Source organism: Lepidochelys kempii, chromosome 1, assembly GCF_965140285.1.
Source record: "Lepidochelys kempii isolate rLepKem1 chromosome 1, rLepKem1.hap1, whole genome shotgun sequence".
NCBI classification, from domain to species: Eukaryota; Metazoa; Chordata; order Testudines; family Cheloniidae; genus Lepidochelys; species Lepidochelys kempii.
Genome location: NC_136380.1, coordinates 242,900,601 through 242,919,141, shown reverse-complemented (window position 1 = coordinate 242,919,141; position 18,541 = coordinate 242,900,601). Strand labels below are relative to the sequence as shown.

General features: G+C 44.6%; 1 protein-coding gene across 18 annotated transcripts in view; it reads left to right on the top strand.

The window, feature by feature from the left end:
* The window catches only part of ERC1 (ELKS/RAB6-interacting/CAST family member 1), a 552,070-nt gene that overhangs the window by 135,027 nt on the left and 398,502 nt on the right, over positions 1-18,541 (top strand). For 13 of the 18 annotated variants that reach the window (XR_012155892.1, XR_012155894.1, XM_073320483.2 and 10 more), the window contains 3 exons: positions 749-823; positions 16,350-16,505; positions 18,414-18,497. Coding sequence is in view for 16 of the 18 variants with exons in the window: in XM_073320483.2 (XP_073176584.1) it covers positions 749-823; positions 16,350-16,505; positions 18,414-18,497 (315 nt within the window). In the remaining 2 variants the exon portion in view is untranslated. The remainder of the gene's footprint in view (positions 1-748; positions 824-16,349; positions 16,506-18,413; positions 18,498-18,541) is intronic. The other 5 variants (XM_073320517.2, XM_073320533.2, XM_073320544.2 and 2 more) reach the window with 1 other exon arrangement.

The following is an 18,541-nucleotide window of genomic DNA, read 5'->3' as shown; positions in this document are numbered from 1 at the left end:
CCTGCTACCTATTTGTATCCTATAGCAACTTATAAAGCGATGTAGAGCAGTTCAGCTTGCTGCCATTTGTATTCTCTAGGCAGCTCTGTGGAACACTCTAGCAACCAGAGTGCATGCCCTTTACATATCTAGAGAAATATCACAGGTATTTGTCATCCTCCCCTTTGCACATTGTGAGCCTCTGGAGGAGCCTCTGTGAGCAATGTCATCCAATCATGTTTTTTCAGCTACTTTCAGCCTCTGTGTAGGGAGATCTTCATCATAGGTAACTAGGTGGTTGCTACTCTGGGGGTGGAAAATATGGAAAGGAGCATTATCAACACAGATGCTCACAACAGCGTGTTAAACATAAACCAGATTGCTGTTTTTATTAATCTTCTTTAATCGTTCTATCTTCTATGTAAAGACAATTGCCTTTCAAAAAACAGAGGATTCACTCACCAGCAAGGTTGTAGAGATTTTGAGTACGTCTGTTTTACAGTTTATTTTGGATATTTTTATTTTGGTAGTCAAAGACCAAGTTTCTATTGTGTCTGTGTAACTGGGCTAGAGTTCTGTTCACTAGACTGCAGCTTGTCGTCTATGATGTGAAAAGAAGATTGAAGGGCTGGGAACATCAGAAGGCTGTAGAAGGGTAGAATTCTGCTGCATTAGAAAGAGAGAAGGTTCTGATAACTTTCCCTGGCATCCGTGGAGTGGAGTGAAATATCATTGTTTTCACTCTTTCCTCCTTGTTCTTCTGTTATAGGAGATGCATCGTCGGTTTGAAAATGCCCCTGACTCAGCCAAGACAAAAGCTCTACAAACTGTTATTGAGATGAAGGTAAGAGAGTCCACATTGGCAGATGGGGGATCCTATTTTTTTCAATGGAATATGGTGTCTTTCAGATAGCATAAAGCATGAGAAGTCTGATAACAGCAAATACAATGCATGGTCCAGTATTACTAATGAAAAAAAGCTTTGAGATTTTCATTGATCAGGCAGGTTAGAGAACTAGTTCATGGCATGATAGAAGTCTGCTTTTCATCTTCCTGGAATGTGATTTATAGTTTACAGCCAATAATCCATTGTATTATAAGGACAGTATGAGGAGATAAGTGGATGCTTTTAATGGTGGTGTGAATTCTTTCCCATCACAGTATTTTCTGAACTTTTGAAGGGGTATTGGTGATACACACAGTGCAAAACAACATTAGATATTTGCATTCCAAAACACCTTATGTGAAGCAGGTGATTCAGTCAGAAAGATTCATCAATAACACCTTTATCCTGAATTATAGCTAGATGCAGTTTTGTGGTTTGGTCTTTAAACTAGTGATGCAGGATTTAGAGCAACATAGACAACTTGTAGGAGCGTGACAAGGGGTAGGTACACCTGTGATGGGGTGTCAGGTCACATGTGTTCAAAAGAAAGGTCAGAGGCGGTCCCACAACCGGTTAGGTCCTATGTTGATGACCCTTACTGAAAAATGTGGTCATATTGCCTAGTAACTGGAGTCAATGAAGTTGCACTTCCACACGGCGGCGGGGCCCAATGGCTAGAGTCAATAGAGTGACCCTTTCGTTCAGGGAAAAGTAACCGAATGGCTGGAGTCAATAAAGTGGCCCTTCCACTCAGGGTAGTGCGGCTTATTGGCTCATTGGGGTAGCGGGGTGCCACCAAGGGGGGTGTGGTGCCCAGGGTAGGGGGACTTGACAATCCTGCTACTACAGGTCCTCCCAGCTCCTCCGAGTCCCAGTGTAGGGCCCTGGCAGTGGTGAGGGGAGCTTACCACTGAGTCAGTGGGGTTACTCCCAAAACACTGTGACTGGTTACCCAGTTCACTCATAGGAGGAAAGTTGAAGTCCCGTGGGCTGCTTCTTACCCTTTCTCCTTTGGCGAAGCTCAATGGTTTCCCTGGGTCTCTGGGGTCCTCAAGGGGTGTACCCTTCTGTTAGCGTGGTCTCTTCTCTGGGCTCATCAGGCAGACTGGTGTCTGTCTGGAACTCTGTGTGCTGTGGCTCTATAGTTGGGGCCTGTAGCCGCTCCCTGGTAAGAGTCTGTATCCTCCCCCTTCAGCAGCCTGCCCAGATTGAGCTGGGCTGCTTCCTTTTATACTCTGCCTTCAGGCTAAGCATGCCCACCAGAGTCGGAGGGGCAGGGCTTCCTCAGCCTGCAACAGTTAACCCTTTCAGGGCTGGTGCGGGGTAGGTACACCCCATCAGAGAGCCCAAGGACCACAAATGGATTGCATATATATTTACACAACTTCATGTAGTTGTATGCCAGATTGTATGTTCCATAATGTGCATGAAACGTGCAGTATAAATAAATATTTTCTCTTCCTACTCATCTTTGCATTCACACTCTTCCTTTTCACCACTTCCCACTCTTGTTCTCCAGTATTAACTTTCTCTGTAGCCATTTCTCTCTTTTCCATTTTGGAGTCTCCCAATACCTTCCCCATGCTTCCTAACAGGCTAGCCAGTTTTCCTTTTGAAAACATATAGCTGGTCTTTTCCCCTTTCTCTCTCAGATTGTTAGCTGCAGTGCATGCCTCAATAACCCTCTTTTTTACACTTTGAGATGTGCATGAATCAAATTCTATTGCATATATTATGCAAGAGATCAAACTGCATGATCATAGTCCCTTCTAGCCTTATCAATCTGTGCATCTAGCTGGGGAAAATAACAAGTAAAAGAAGTATGTGGTGAGCATAGGGTAGAAAGGTGGGTAGTGTCAAACCCTACAGTTTTTCCAGGGAATGAGTTTGCTAGTAGTCCTTGGAGAAACTGAGTAGGACAGACACGTCTGCTTTTAGAGGATGCATTTTATAAATGAATAGGTATGTGTGTAATAGTGAGCATAAGGGCTCTGTGTTCTGTGTGCATCAATTCCTTTTCAAGTGATTGCATGTGTCCATTCCATTTCAGGTGTGTGTGTGTGCATATCATGTGCACTGTTGTCAGAGATTTTTCCCTCAGCTGTAACCCATTGAGACAGTGCATGTGCTCTCTGCTGCCTCGTGCTGCTGCACAATGGTATAAAGGGCACCCCCCAATGCCCCATAATTTCTTCTGACTACCCCATAATGGTTGTTGAAGTGTGTGATCTTGCTATTGCAAGTCTTTTCCTCATTTTGTGTTTTGTATATATTTGGTACTTGTTTTAGTACATTAGTAGCAATAATGTTAGGTACTTTAATTACAAAAGTAAGTTTCATTTTAAAGTGTTGTTTTTTTTTTTTAAACACTTCAGTTTCTGTTTCTGGGTGACTGGTGCTGGCGCATATCTAGATCATCGGGCTTCAAGCCCTGCCATTCTTGCAAAAAAAAAACTATGCCCGTGAATGACCCACACTCCAGTTGCCTGAAGTGATTTTGGGATACTCACATTCACAATTGATGCCAAATTTGCAGGAGTTTTAAACCAAGTACCAAGAAGAGGCCAGGTTTAAGTTTCTGTGATGGAGGCAGTCCTGTGCACACCCTTGGAGCCTTCCCGCTCAGAGTAGGTACCAAACACATTGGAATCCATCAGAAGTGCTCCTCCTGGTCTTGCTGATCCTCCTGGCCATTCTCCCTCCTGGGTACTGAACAAGAGGCACCAGAAGATGGTGTCTAAGGACTCAATATCCGGGAGATCAAGGTCCCCTGGCTCAAATTCCAGCAGCAAGCATGTGAACAAAGACAGTAGTGTGTGTTCAAGACCAAGGCACTCTCTGAAGCAGTCAACTGCTCAGGCAGGACTGTTGGCACTAGCCCTGGCCCATTGAGACTGGCCAGTAAGTGGCTCCTTCTAGTGCAACAGTGCTGCCCTTGATGTCTCAGCACTAAGACTTTCCCAGTACAGTTGACTTCAGAGCCTTATACAGTGGCTAGGGATCCTTCTGAGTCTCTTGGTACCAGTTTCATTGGCCATGCTAGAGACTTCTCGCCCAGCACAGGCAGTTGCTACTGTAGCCTTATTGGTGGCTTTGTCCTAGCATGTGCTACCGTGGACTCGCATGTGCCTTTTCATGTGGTGCTATCCAGAGGGAAGTCAGCTGTGTTCTCTCCAGGGCCACCTTTTCCAAGTTCCTGACATCAATCCCAACATCCAGGAACAGTCCTCCACTTGGTCGGAGGAGGCTGATTCATCTTTTGATTCAGAGTTGGCTTATACATTTCACAGTAACATCATGTACCTCACCATTCTCCTTTGAGTGCCTACCACCCTTGGTATCCTCTGAAGCCTCTGTCATGGCCACCAATCGGGGACCCATGGCCAGGAAGAAATTGGACCGTGCCCTCTCAGTTCCTTCTTACCACCCATGACAGTTGCTGGAATGACCCCTCTTGCTATAGCATTGCTTCTTTCCCAGTGGCTTGGACTTTGGGAGAGAAGCTGAGCCCTGATTAGGGGGCGGGGCTTCACTGACTAGGGGTCCTATAAAGGTAGCAGCCAGTCAGGCAGCGGCACAGACAGCTGCAGCGGCACAGGAGCTAGCAAACGGGAGTTTGAGTGGGAGTTCTGTTGGAGGAGAAGGTATTTGTGTTTGTTTGGTTTTGTATTGGTAGTATCTGTATGTGTAGAGGCTTGTAGGGGCTTCGTGCTGGGAGAGAAGCTGAGCCCTGATTAGGGGGCGGGGCTTCACTGACTAGGGGTCCTATAAAGGTAGCAGCCAGTCAGGCAGCGGCACAGACAGCTGCAGCGGCACAGGAGCTAGCAAACAGAGCTGTAAACAGGGGAGTTTGAAAGGGGAGTTTGTCTTGTGGTGCTTGTGTGGGGTTTGGTTTTGCTGTGGGTGGTGGTGTTTTGGTGTGGTTTGTGTTTCCCAGATTAACAGGATTTAGGTGGGAAGGCTATGACAGATTCAGAGGTGGCAGTGGGAGTGACCCATGTAGCAGATGACACAATGAAGATGACTGGATGTGGAGCTGTGGTATGTACATGATCCTGGAGGGGGCACCTGGTAAGAGTTTTGTCTGCATGAAATGCCGTCTGATAGAGCTGATGGAGGAAAAGATCAGAGGTTTGGAGATGCAGGTGGAAAGTCTGGTAGAGTTTAGGAAGGGGTTTGAGCAGATTATGGAGCAAAGACATGAGGTATCTGAAGGGAAAAGCTCAGACTTGCAGATGGAAGCAGGACTAGGGAATTCTGAGGGGAGACTGGGTGAGGAAAGTGGTCAGTGGAAGCATGTGACTAAAAGAACTAGGCAGAGGAAAAGACGGGCTAGTGAAGGAGAAATAGAGCTTCAGAATAGGTTTGCAGAGTTGGAAAATGAAGAAGGGGCTCAGCAGGTAGTCACTGAAGGTGACAGGGCAAGGAAGAAGAGAAGAGCGGTTAGTCCTATAGGAAAAGGGGAAGAGTTAATGGAGATCACACCAAATATGAGCCCCAGGAGGATACAGGATGGGTTAAAAAGGATTACAAGGGAGAATGGGAATGGAAAGAACTTGCAGCCAGAGGGAACAGGGGATAGACTGGAGAATAGCACCGTCACTAGGAAAAGGCAGGTCTATGTGATTGGGGACTCTTTACTGAGAAGAATAGATAGGCCTGTAACCAGAGCTGATCCAGAAAATAGGAGGGTGTGCTGTCTTCCAGGTGCTAAGATACGGGATGTAGACCTGAGGTTGAAAAGGATTCTAAAGGGAGCGGGAAAGAATCCCCTAATTATCCTTCATGTGGGAACAAATGATACGGCTAGATTCTCGCTGGAAAGTATTAAGGGAGACTATGCTAGGCTGGGGAGGACGCTTAAGGAAATTGAGGCTCAGGTGATCTTTAGTGGGATTCTGCCTGTTCCTAGAGAAGGGCAACAAAGGTGTGACAAGATTATGACTATCAATAGATGGCTTAGGCAGTGGTGCTATAAGGAGGGCTTTGGGATGTATGGTCATTGGGAGGCATTCATGGATAGAGGACAGTTCTCTCGGGATGGACTTCATCTGAGTAGGGAAGGAAATAGACTTCTAGGATGGAGGCTGGCACAACTGATTAAGAGAGCTTTAAACTAGGAATTTGGGGGAGATGGTTGGGAGATGTCCAGGTAATCTCCACGCCAGAATTTAGCATAGAGTGGAAAGAAAATGAAGTAAGAGTGGATACAGCTGTAGGTAGGAGGAAGGGCAGTGTAGATACAAGTCTAATAGGTTATACTGGTAGTAAAATAACCGTGCCTAATAGGGTACAGAATGTGAGTGAGGCCAAACAGCAAAAATTAAGATGTTTGTACACTAATGCAAGGAGCCTAGGTAACAAAATGGAGGAACTAGAGTTACTGGTGCAGGAAGTGAAACCAGATATTATAGGTATAACAGAGACCTGGTGGAATAGTAGTCATGACTGGGCTACAGGTATTGAAGGGTATTTGCTGTTTAGGAAAGACCGAAATAAAGGTAAACGTGGTGGAGTAGCATTGTATATCAATGATGAGATAGAATGTAAAGAAATAAGAAGCGATGAAATGGATATGACTGAGTCTGTCTGGGCAACAATTAAATTGGGGAAGAAAACTATTAGAGCCTCCCCTGGGATAGTGCTTGGGGTGTGCTATAGACCGCCGGGATCTAATTTGGATATGGATAGAGCCCTTTTTAATGTTTTTAATAAAGTAAATACTAATGGAAACTGTGTGATCATGGGAGACTTTAACTTCCCAGATATAGACTGGAGGACGAGTGCTAGTAATAATAATAGGGCTCAGATTTTCCTAGATGCGATAGCTGATGGATTCCTTCAGCAAGTAGTTGCTGAACCGACTAGAGGGGATGCCATTTTAGATTTGGTCTTGGTGAGTAATGAGGACCTCATAGAGGAAATGGTTGTAGGGGATAATCTTGGCTCAAGTGATCATGAGCTAATTCAGTTCAAACTGAATGGAAGGATTAACAAAAATAAATCTGCAACTAGGGTTTTTGATTTCAAAAGGGCTGACTTTCAAAAATTAAGGAAATTAGTTAGGGAAGTGGATTGGACTGAAGAATTTATGGGTTTAAAGGTAGAGGAGGCCTGGGATTATTTTAAATTAAAGCTGCAGAAGCTATCGGAAGCCTGCATCCCAAGAAAGGGGAAAAAATTCATAGGCAGGAGTTGTAGACCAAGCTGGATGAGCAAGCATCTTAGAGAGGTAATTAAGAAAAAGCAGAAAGCATATAGGGAGTGGAAGAAGGGAGGGATCAGTAAGGAAAGCTACCTTATTGAGGTCAGAATATGTAGGGATAAAGTGAGACAGGCTAAAAGTCAAGTAGAGTTGGACCTTGCAAAGGGAATTAAAACCAATAGAAAAAGGTTCTATAGTCATATAAATAGGAAGAAAACAAAGAAAGAAGAAGTGGGACCGCTAAAAACTGAGGATGGAGTGGAGGTCAAGGATAATCTAGGCATGGCCCAATATCTAAACAAATACTTTGCCTCAGTCTTTAATAAGACTAAAGAGGATCTTAGGGATAATGGTAGCATGATAAATGGGAATGAGGATATGGAGGTAGACATCACCATATCTGAGGTAGAAGCGAAACTCAAACAGCTTAATGGGACTAAATCGGGGGGCCCAGATAATCTTCATCCAAGAATATTAAAAGAATTGGCACAAGAAATTGCAAGCCCATTAGCAAGAATTTTTAATGAATCTGTAAACTCAGGGGTTGTACCGTATGATTGGAGAATTGCTAACATAGTTCCTATTTTTAAGAAAGGGAAAAAAAGTGATCCAAGTAATTATAGGCCTGTTAGTTTGACATCTGTAGTATGCAAGGTCTTGGAAAAAATTTTGAAGGAGAAGGTAGTTAAGGACATTGAAGTCAATGGTAACTGGGACAAAATACAACATGGTTTTACAAAAGGTAGATCGTGCCAAACCAACCTGATCTCCTTCTTTGAGAGAGTAACAGATTTTTTAGATAAAGGAAACGCAGTGGATCTAATTTACTTAGATTTTAGTAAGGCGTTTGATACTGTGCCACATGGGGAATTATTAGTTAAATTGGATAAGATGGGCATCAATAGGAAAATTGAAAGGTGGATAGGGAATTGGTTAAAGGGGAGACTACAACGGGTCCTACTGAAAGGTGAACTGTCAAGTTGGAGGGAGGTTACCAGTGGAGTTCCTCAAGGATCAGTTTTGGGACCAATCTTATTTAATCTTTTTATTACTGACCTGGGCACAAAAAGTGGGAGTGTGCTAATAAAGTTTGCAGATGATACAAAGCTGGGAGGTATTGCTAATTTAGAGAAGGATAGGGATACCCTACAGGAGGATCTGGATGACCTTGTAAACTGGAGTAATAGGAATAGGATGAAATTTAATAGTGAGAAGTGTAAGGTCATGCATTTAGGGATTAATAACAAGAATTTTAGTTATAAGCTAGGGACGCATCAACTAGAAGTAACGGAGGAGGAAAAGGACCTTGGAGTATTGGTTGATCATAGGATGACTATGAGCTGCCAATGTGATATGGCTGTGAAAAAAGCTAATGTCGTCTTGGGATGCATCAGGAGAGGTATTTCCAGTAGGGATAAGGAGGTTTTAGTACCGTTATATAAGGCACTGGTGAGACCTCACCTGGAATACTGTGTGCAGTTCTGGTCTCCCATGTTTAAGAAGGATGAATTCAAACTGGAACAGGTACAGAGAAGGGCTACTAGGATGATCCGAGGAATGGAAAACTTGTCTTATGAAAGGAGACTCAGGGAGCTTGGCTTGTTTAGCCTAACTAAAAGAAGGTTGAGGGGAGATATGATTGCTCTCTATAAATATATCAGAGGGATAAATACCAGAGAGGGAGAGGAATTATTTAAACTCAATACCAATGTGGACACAAGAACAAATGGATATAAACTGGCCACTAGGAAATTTAGATTAGAAATTAGACAAAGGTTTCTAACCATCAGAGGAGTGAAGTTTTGGAATAGCCTTCCGAGGGAAGTAGTGGGGGCAAAAGATCTATCTTGCTTTAAGATTAAACTCGATAAGTTTATGGAGGAGATGGTATGATGGGATAACATGGTTTTGGTAATTAAATATTCATGGTAAATAGGCCCAATGGCCTGTGATGGGTTTTTAGATGGGGTAAGATCCAAGTTACCCGGGAAAGAATTTTCTGTAGTATCTGGCTGATGAATCTTGCCCATATGCTCAGGGTTTAGCTGATCGCCATATTTGGGGTCGGGAAGGAATTTTCCTCCAGGGCAGATTGGAAGGCCCTGGAGGTTTTTCGCCTTGCTCTGTAGCATGGGGCACGGGTCACTTGCTGGAGGATTCTCTGCTCCTTGAGGTCTTCAAACTACAATTTGAGGACTTCAATAGCACAGATATAGGTGTGAGGTCTTTTTTAGGAGTGGTGGGTGAAATTCTGTGGCCTGCGTTGTGCAGGAGGTCAGACTAGATGATCATAATGGTCCCTTCTGGCCTAGATATCTATGACTTTCTCTCTTCATATTTTATATAGTTATTGTAGTTAGTGTATACAGTAATGTTAGTAGTTGTCCCCTTTGTCAAGGGACTTTTCGCCCCAGGGGCTGGGCATGCCTTGGTCCCTGGGGTTCAAGCCATGTGCCTCGTGCAGCAAGTGGATGCCATTTAGTTACCCTCGCACTAGCCATCTAAAGTGTCTGGGGGAGTTCATGTTAAAGAGAAGTGCCAGATCTGCCGGGATTTCAAACCCCGCACAAGAAAGGATAGAGATATTCAGCTGAAGGCCATTCTTATGAAGGCAGCCCTCAAACCAGCCTCGGAGCTGAACTGCTCTGAATCGACACTGAGCACTTCGATACCTTTGCAGAGCACTCCTCTGGCATTATGCTCTTCCCGGCACTGCTCTCCATCCCCAGTGCCAAGGAAGAGGCATAAAAAACAACGCACCAAGATAGGGTGTTCTCCAGTGCAGTGGAGAGACAAGTGGGGTGCAACCCCTGTCCCTCTTCAGGGACCTTTCTCAAGAGCAGATTCTCATCCAGGAGGTGGAAGCCCTCCTACATCTTGGGGCCATAGAGGAGGTTCCTCGAGATTTGAGAGGAAAGAGGTTTTATTCCCGATATTTCCTAATCCCAAAGGGGGGAGGTGGCTACGGCCCATCCTGGACCTGTGTCACCTCAACATATATATCAAGAAACTGAGGTTCAGCATGGTCTCCCTGGCCTCTGACATTCCCTTCCTGGATCCAGGAGACTGCTGCCCTCGACCTAAAGGATGCTTATTTCCACAACTCTCTCTTCCGCGATCACAGAATATTTCTCAGGTTTGTAGTGGGTCAACGCAACTTCCAATTCACCACTCTTCCTTTTGGCTTATCGGCAGGTCTTCACGAAGTGTATGGCAGTGGTAGCAGCCTTCTTCAGGTGTCAAGGTATGCAGGTCTACCCATATTATAGAAGAAGGTCTATCCATATCAGAGAAGAAGAAGATCAAAGGTCAGGCACATGTCCAACACAGCATCAGTACTGTATGGGCCACCTTCCAAGTGCTGGGTCTGTTGATAAATGAGCAGAAGTCAACCATAGTCCTGGTTCAGAGAATAGAGTTCATCGGGCAGTGTTTGACTTGACCCAGGCCAAAGCTTACCTACTGGAAGCCCGATTTTGAGCTATGTCAAACCTGATTTCCAAGGTCACAGTCCACCCAATAATGACTGCTAGGGTCTGCCTTAAACTATTGGGACACATGGAAGCAAGTACATACATGGTGCAGTATGCAAGGCTGTGCCTCAGACCCTTCCAGATCTGTCTGGCATCAGTCTACTCCCCAAGCAGACCCCCCCTGGACTTAATACTCACTATTCCGCCTCCAGTCCGCACTTCGCTGACCTGGTGGAGAGACTTAGCATCTGTAATAGAAGGGGGTATCCCTTGCTGCCCCTTCAACGTCGGTAACCTTAGTCTTAGGTGCATCAGACTTGGGGTGGGGAGCCCATCTCAGCGGTCTCAGGACCCAGGGCGTCTGGTCCCAGGAAGAACTCTCCCTGCGTATAAACATAGGGGAACTCAGGACGATACGCTTGGCTTGCCAGGTGTTCCTTCTCCAGATCTCGGGCAAAGTGTTGCAGGTCCTGACGGACAGCACTGCTTCACTGTTTTACATCAACAAGCAGGGAGGAGCTCTATCTTCAGCCCTGTGCCAGGACGCCCTCCAGCTGTGGGACTTCTGCGTGGAACACCCCATTCACTTCGAGGTGTCACATCTCCCGGGAGCCCAAAATGCGCCGTCGGGTTGCCTCAGCAGATTCTTTTCCTCTCACTACAAGTGGTCTCTTCACCTGGAAGTAGTCAGTGTCATCTTCCAGCGGTGGGAGCCTCCTCAGGTGAACCTGTCTGCCACCAGACAGAACAGGAAATGCCATCAGTTCTGTTCGCTGTGCAGGCTCAGCATGGTTCCCTATCCGATGCCTTCCTGCTCTCGTGGTCAGACTGCTACTGTACGCTTTTCCAGTGATCCCCTTGGTTCACAAGGTCCTCCTGAAAATCAAATGGGACAAGGCTAGGGTTGTCCGGATAGCACCAGCATGGCCATGCCAGCATTGGTTCATTATGCTTCTGGACCTTTCACTGGCAGCTCCACTCGTGCTCCCACTCTGCCTGGACTTGATTTCACAAGATCACGACCAGTTGCTTCACTCAGGCCTCGCTTCTCTGCACCTGACAATGTGGTAGCTGCATGGCTGGACCCTGAAGAACAAGTCTGCTTGGATTAGGTTTGACAGATCTTGCTAGGTAGTAGAAAGCCTTCCACCAGGGCTACCTACCTGGCCAAGTGGAAACATTTCACTTGTTGGGCCTCTGAATGGAACCTTCTCCATCCCGTTCTTCTCTGCAGTCTATATTGGACACTCTACTCCATCTAAAGCATCAGGGTCTGGCTCTGTCAAGGGTTCACTTGGCAGCCATCTCAGCCTTGCACCCTCCAGTGAATGGCAGATCAGTGTTCTCCCATAAGAAGAGTCATGTTTCTCAAGGGGCTTGAAAGACTCTATCCTCAGGTTTGCAAACCGATCCCCCCCCATGAGACTTAAATCTGGTCTGTTGATGCTCATGGGGCCTCCCTTTCATCTTTTATCATCATACTCCCTACTGCTTCTCTCTTGGAAGGTCACCTTCTTAGTGGTGATCACCTTGGCCAGAAGAGCCTCTTAGATCAAAGTCCTGATGTCAGAACTCCCTTCTGTGGTATTTTTCAAGGACAAGGTCCAACTGTGTCCCCATCCCACCATCCTACCAAAGATGGTGTTGCAATTCCACAACACCCAGGATGTTTTTCTACCTGTCTTCTTTCCAAAACCTCACAAAATCTCTGAGGAACGTCATACATTGGATGTTAAGCGGACCCTCGCCTTTTATATCAAGAGGATTAAGCCCTTCTGTAAGTCCACGGAACTCTTTGTAGCAATAGCGGAAAGGATGAGAGGACTACCTGTGTCATCCTAAAGGATATCGTCCTGAAAAATCACCTGTATCTGAGCTTTCTTCAAGCAAGCGAAGATTCTGCTTCTGGGCATTGTGATCACTCATTCCACAGGAGCCCGGACGTCATTTACAGCATTCCTCGTGCAGGTACCAATCCAGGACATCTTCAGAGCCCCAACCTAGAGATTGGTTCATACCTTTGCTTCCCACTATGCTATCATCCAACAGGCCCATGGTGATGCCTGTTTTGGGAGAGCAGTATTGCAGTCAACATGTCCATGAACTCTGAGCCCACCTCCGGGAATCCTGCTTGTGAGTCACCTAGTATGGAATGGATATGAGCAAGAATTGAAGAAGAAAAAATGGTTATTAACCTTTTGTAACTGCTGTTCTTTAAGATATGATACTCATGTCCATTCCATGATCAGCCCTTCTACCCCTCTGTTGGAGCTACTTGCAAGAAGGAACTGAGAGGGTGTGGGGTCAGTGGCGTCCTTTATACTGACGCATATGGACACAACTCCAGAGGGGGCTAATGGATACTACTTAGGGAAAAATTTCCAGCAACTGTGCAGGTGGCATGCACACAACTAGCATGGAATGGACACGAGCAACACGTCTCAAAAAACAACAATTACAAAAGGTTAGTAACTGGTTTTTAGAACTGGAAAATGTACAGAGAAGGGCAACAGAAATGATTAGGGGTATGAAACACCTTCCATATGAGGAGAGATTAAAAAGACTGGGACTGTCCAGCTTGGAAGAGAGATGACTAAGGGGGGATATGATAGAGATTTATAAAATCATGAATGGTGTGGGAAAGTGTTTGTTATTTAAGCCTTTATATAATGCAAGAACACAAGACGCCACCCAGTGAAATTAATAGGCAGCAGGTTTAAAACAAACATAAGGAAGAACTTCTTCTCACAATGCTCAGTTAACCTGTGGAATTCGTTGCCAGGAGATATTGTGAAGACGAGTGATATATCTGGGCTCAAAAAAGAATTAGATAAGTTAGTAAAGGATAGGTCCATCAATGGCTATTAGCGAAGATGCTCAGTGACGGAACCCCATGTTCTTGGTGTCCCTAAATCTCTGACTCCCAGAAGCTGGGACTGGATGATGGGATGAATCACTCAACAATTGCCCTGTTCTGTTCATTCCCTCTGAAGCATCTGGCACTGGCCACTGTCAGAAGAGAAGATAGTGGGCTAGATGGCCTGTTGAGCTGATCCAGTATTACTCCTGGGGATTTCTGCACCGCTGCGCATGCACAGAATTCATGTGTCCCAAATAATTTTATTTTTTTATTCAGAAAATACAATCTGCCCCAGAAGTGCTGCAGTTCTGTCTTTTGCCCATCAGAGGCCACTGTGGTGCCAGAATAGCCAACAGTAGGAATGCAGCAGGCTGTTCTGGTGCCACAGTAGCCTCTGATGGGTAAAAGGTAGAACTGCAGCACTTCTGGGGCAGATTGTATTTTCGGTGGGGGGGGAAGGATTTTCTGTGTGTATGCAGTGGCACATATTTCCCCCAGAAGTAGAAGTTCATCACAGCACCTAGTCCATGGAGCCAGTTTAGGACAGAATATGGCACATGGGGCTGCTGGGGGTGGTCACAGACTGAGGTCTGGAATGGCTAGTGAGGGGGACAGACTGGGGCGTGGGCTCAGAAGCTAGTGGGATGACAGGGTTGAGCCAGGGTTTGAATGGGAGTGGGGGTGCATGGCCACATGGGGAGGGAAGAGGAGGCTGCAGGGACTCATCAGGTTGTGGGGTGCGGGGACAGGGGCAGATGTGCCTGACTGAATGGGAGAGGTTTGGGATCAGCCAGGTCTGCATGGGTGAGGCTTCCCAAATACCTATCAATCCTGCCCCTCCCCCTCCCGCCCCCAAAAACCTGTGCCATACTTGTTATTAAAAAAAAGTGCTTATATGCTATTTCATATAAATGTTCAATAAGTTTGTTCTTATAACTTAGCATAAGTTACTAACTTAGCATAAGTGATTAAAGTAGTTGAAGCTTTAGGCCGAGGTCAAGCTGACCTGAGAGGAATGCTGAAGAAGCAGCTGCTTACTTTTCTCAGATCCTGTGACAATCAGATTTCTAAAGGCTGTAAACTGATTATATCCCCAAGTAGAGGATCCATGTCACTTAAATCTGCTGTTAATGAAGCTAATGAGTTCTCTGTTTGACCTGCTGGCTGCCTGTTCATTACTCCCTCTCTTAATGAAGGTAGCCTTTTTTTTGTCAATTATATCAGCCAGGAGAGTGGATGAATTACAAACTCTAGTGTCTGAATCTCCTTATGCTGTTTTCTAAAAGGACAAGCTGTACCTGTGCCCTCATCTAAAGTTCCTCACCAAAGTGGTGTCTCGGTTCCATATTAATCAAGCTATCTGTTTACCAGCTTTTTCCTCTAAACCTCATATTCATAAGGATGAGGAGAGTCTTCACATGTTAGATGTCAGGAGGAGACTAGGATAGTGTTGGTGTTTTACCTGGACAGGACTAAATCATTCCAATCATCTTCACAGTTGTTTGTGGCAGTTGCAAACTGGATGAAGGGCAGGTCCCGACTTTTCTCAAAGAAACTCATCCTGGATATCCTCTTGTATACATTTGTGCTATGACTTGGCCAATGTAAACCCTCCAAAGAGAGTGTTAGCACATTCATCAAAGGCTCTAGAGGTTGCAAATGCCCTTCTTCCCCAAGTGCCTGTTCTGGACTTTGGCAAACTTGCATACCTTTGCCTCCTCTTATGATGTTTCTCAGCAATCTAGAGATGAAGCCAAGTTTGTTGTGTCGACCTTCAGTCTTTATTCAGGTAGACTCTGATCCTCCCCTCCAGATTGACCTGCTTGTATGAATTGCTTGTGTGAATCACCTGAAGTGGAATATACGTGTGCAATCACTCAAAGAAGAAACAGTTACTATCATGTTCTCTGAGACGTGTTGCATGTATCCATTCCACAATCCACTCTCCTTCCTCTCTCTACTGGAGTCTGTCTGGTAAGAAGGAACTGAGGGAGATTGGGCGCAGCTCTGTCCTTTATACCATCATGCAGTAGCAGAGGGCACATGCGCCCACCCTGACAGGTACCGCTGAGGGAAAAATCTCTGACAGTTGTGCACTGGGCATGCACACACATGAAATGGAATGGACATATGCAACATATATTGAAGAACAACAGTTACAGAATAGGTTAACCATTTCTTCCTGTTATGTCTAACACCTGAGACAATAAACAATCAACAATAAATCAAGTAGATTGGAAGACCTATATTTATTCTGTTACAGCATGAAAAAGACAACAGATTGGATTGTTTACTTGTAACATGTATGTATTTTTTTAACTGTGTAGAAATATTTGAAAAAGTATGTGTGAGGCTTGGACTAATTTAGCATCACTATATGTTCATCCACTCAGGAATAGATTGATATCAGTGCATCCATTCCGTGCTTTATGATGTTTATTGTGTTTCTCATTTGTCACGTAGACCACATCAGTAGAAGCTGAGACGAACTTGTTTCACAAGCTCTCTTTTCCCATACTTGTGGCACATCCATGGCTTAGGGTCACTGTGAAACTGCTGTTTGTACTAATACTGTGCCATCATTATTTGTATTACTGTCACCATAATAATTTCTCTAGTGTATATATAACCTCAGGACTGCAAAGTGACTGTTTCACAGTCTCTTACTTAGTGTTCACTTCAAATGCCACCCATAGCAACAGCCTAGTTCACAGGCTTACACTCCTTTGCTTGCAGAATGGAGAGAACTGGAGAAAAGTGCCCTCTCAGGTAGTCCATCTTAGTTGCTCAGAGATGATGTTTAAACAGGTGCAGAGTAATTACTCAGGGAATGTTTATTAAGGGGCAGTTACAACACTGGTGCACTCATATACATTGTTCCTCTTACAGTGTGTTAATGAGACGTTTAACTGCATGTTGGTTTCCCTCTCTTCTTACTCTTTTCAGGACTCAAAAATCTCCTCCATGGAACGTGGCCTCCGTGACTTGGAAGAGGAGATTCAGATGCTGAAGTCAAATGGAGCTCTAAGCACAGAAGAGCGTGAGGAGGAAATGAAGCAAATGGAGGTGTACCGTAGTCATTCCAAATTCATGAAAAACAAGGTAATTAGAGAGCAATGATAGTAGCATAATGAATTCTGAGTCTTGGGGAACAGGTGGGAGAAGTACTCCTACTCATGTCATCGAATCAAGGGATAGATTTGGGACCTGCCCTGTACTGCGAGCATTGGGAGATAGGAGAGAGGAGGCATCTGCATTCTACTCTGAAATGACTGGACTAGCCTTAGAATATTTAACAAAGGAAAATGGAATGTTTAAGGAAAACTATAGAACTGTGGGCCAGATTCTGTCTTTAGATATACACTCACAGCTTCCATTGACTTAAGTGAGATTTGTCAATATCTTTGGTTCTTTTCTAGTTCTTATCTAGTTCTTCTTATAGTTTGTGTAGACATGCCCTTAATTAACCTAAACACTTACTGCATGGCAAGCTGGGTTGTAGAGCTACAATTCTCTAACATGCCGCTTACTAACTGTGTGTGTGAACTCTGCTGATGCACACTAAAAGTTCCCTAGTGGGCATCAGCAAGGTCATATGGACAGTTAGTGTGTGGTATGTTGGAGAGCTGTAGATTGACACCCCAGCTTGCCGTGCAGTAAGTGTTCGTGTAGACATGCTCTTAGTTTAGCAGCCTTTTAAAAATACTTTATGGAGGGAGAAAAATATTTCTTCCCATTTGACCTGTTGGATCACTGTGACATGACCAAGAGATTTAGTGTTGTTTCAAGTCTGGGGTGAGCATGAACTGTAGTGAAGGGGTTTCTATTGCACTGTCCTTCCAGTAGTGTTATCATAAAATTAACAGATTCTACTTCAGTAGTGGTGCCAAGATTTTTTCAAACTTATGAGAATGTTTGTGCTGCAAGGCAAGATGGCACTGAGAAACACAGGTACTTTGGCACAGAGCTTGGTATCAACACTGCTTGCTGAACTGTAGAGTTTAAGGTCACTTCCTATTTTGTTTCTACTGGATATTGTGGAGTGCTCACCACTGTATTTGTCCTTCAGTGAAATGATTTGTTTAAACAATATAGTTCTAACCTGTTGGAGAAAGTTAAACACAAGATTAAAATACCCTAAAGCAGAAATATATGTGGTAATAAGACTTGTTAGTGCCTCCACCACTCCAGTACATTGACTCACCCCGGGGAAAACGCCTCTGTTTTTTAAATAGCGCTTTTTATCCTGTTGAGTTACCACTAGCAAATGGGGGGGGGGGCATTTTAGGCATATGCAAAGGCCATTTGAATTACCAAGCTTTCGTACTACCTTACCATATCCAGTTATTTCCCCTTCACTGTGTTAGAAACTCACATCACATCATCCTCCCCATTTACAGACTTGAACCTATTTGCTTGTGATAAATTTCTGGATCTCTTCCATACATCACACGCTCTTCTCTCCTGCTGACAACTTCCTCCCTACCCCTTGTTGATTTAACAGCCTTATCCCCCTTGTGGCTTATGACCACCACAATCCTGTTGTCTTCTCCTATCCCTCTGTCTTGTCTTGCTTAATAAATGTATATAGTTGTCCTTTTAATGATGTGTTTGTGTTAACATCAACAGCTGCTTCCTGGCATATTAGTCCAGTTTACACCTTTGAAGTAAATGATTTTTCTCTCACTATTTCTGTTTTAATTTTCTACTTGCTCCCAGTTTCAAAATGGTTGGGTAATATGCCCTAGATCTGAAATGTATAAACCAACTGTAACCATGTTTGTAGTGTTAATTTTTATAAGTATGGTGATGAAACTCTTGCCTGGGGACCTGTGAAAATAGAGGAACTTTAAACTCCTCTGATCATGACAGCAAGGATGAGGGAATGAGTGATCAGTCATGATCTTGCTGTGTAGTTCTTTGTCACGTTTCGTCACTATGATGGCTGAAATAGGTCAACTAGAAGACAACAAATGATAAACATTGAAAAGAATAACAATGTCGTGGCAGGTAGAGCAACTGAAGGAAGAACTAAGTGCCAAAGAGGTTCAAGGGGAGGAGCTGAAAAAAAGAGTGGCTGGTCTCCAGGCTGAGGTCTCTGCCGTAAGATTCATCTCTTTGTGTGCAGTGGCCATTCA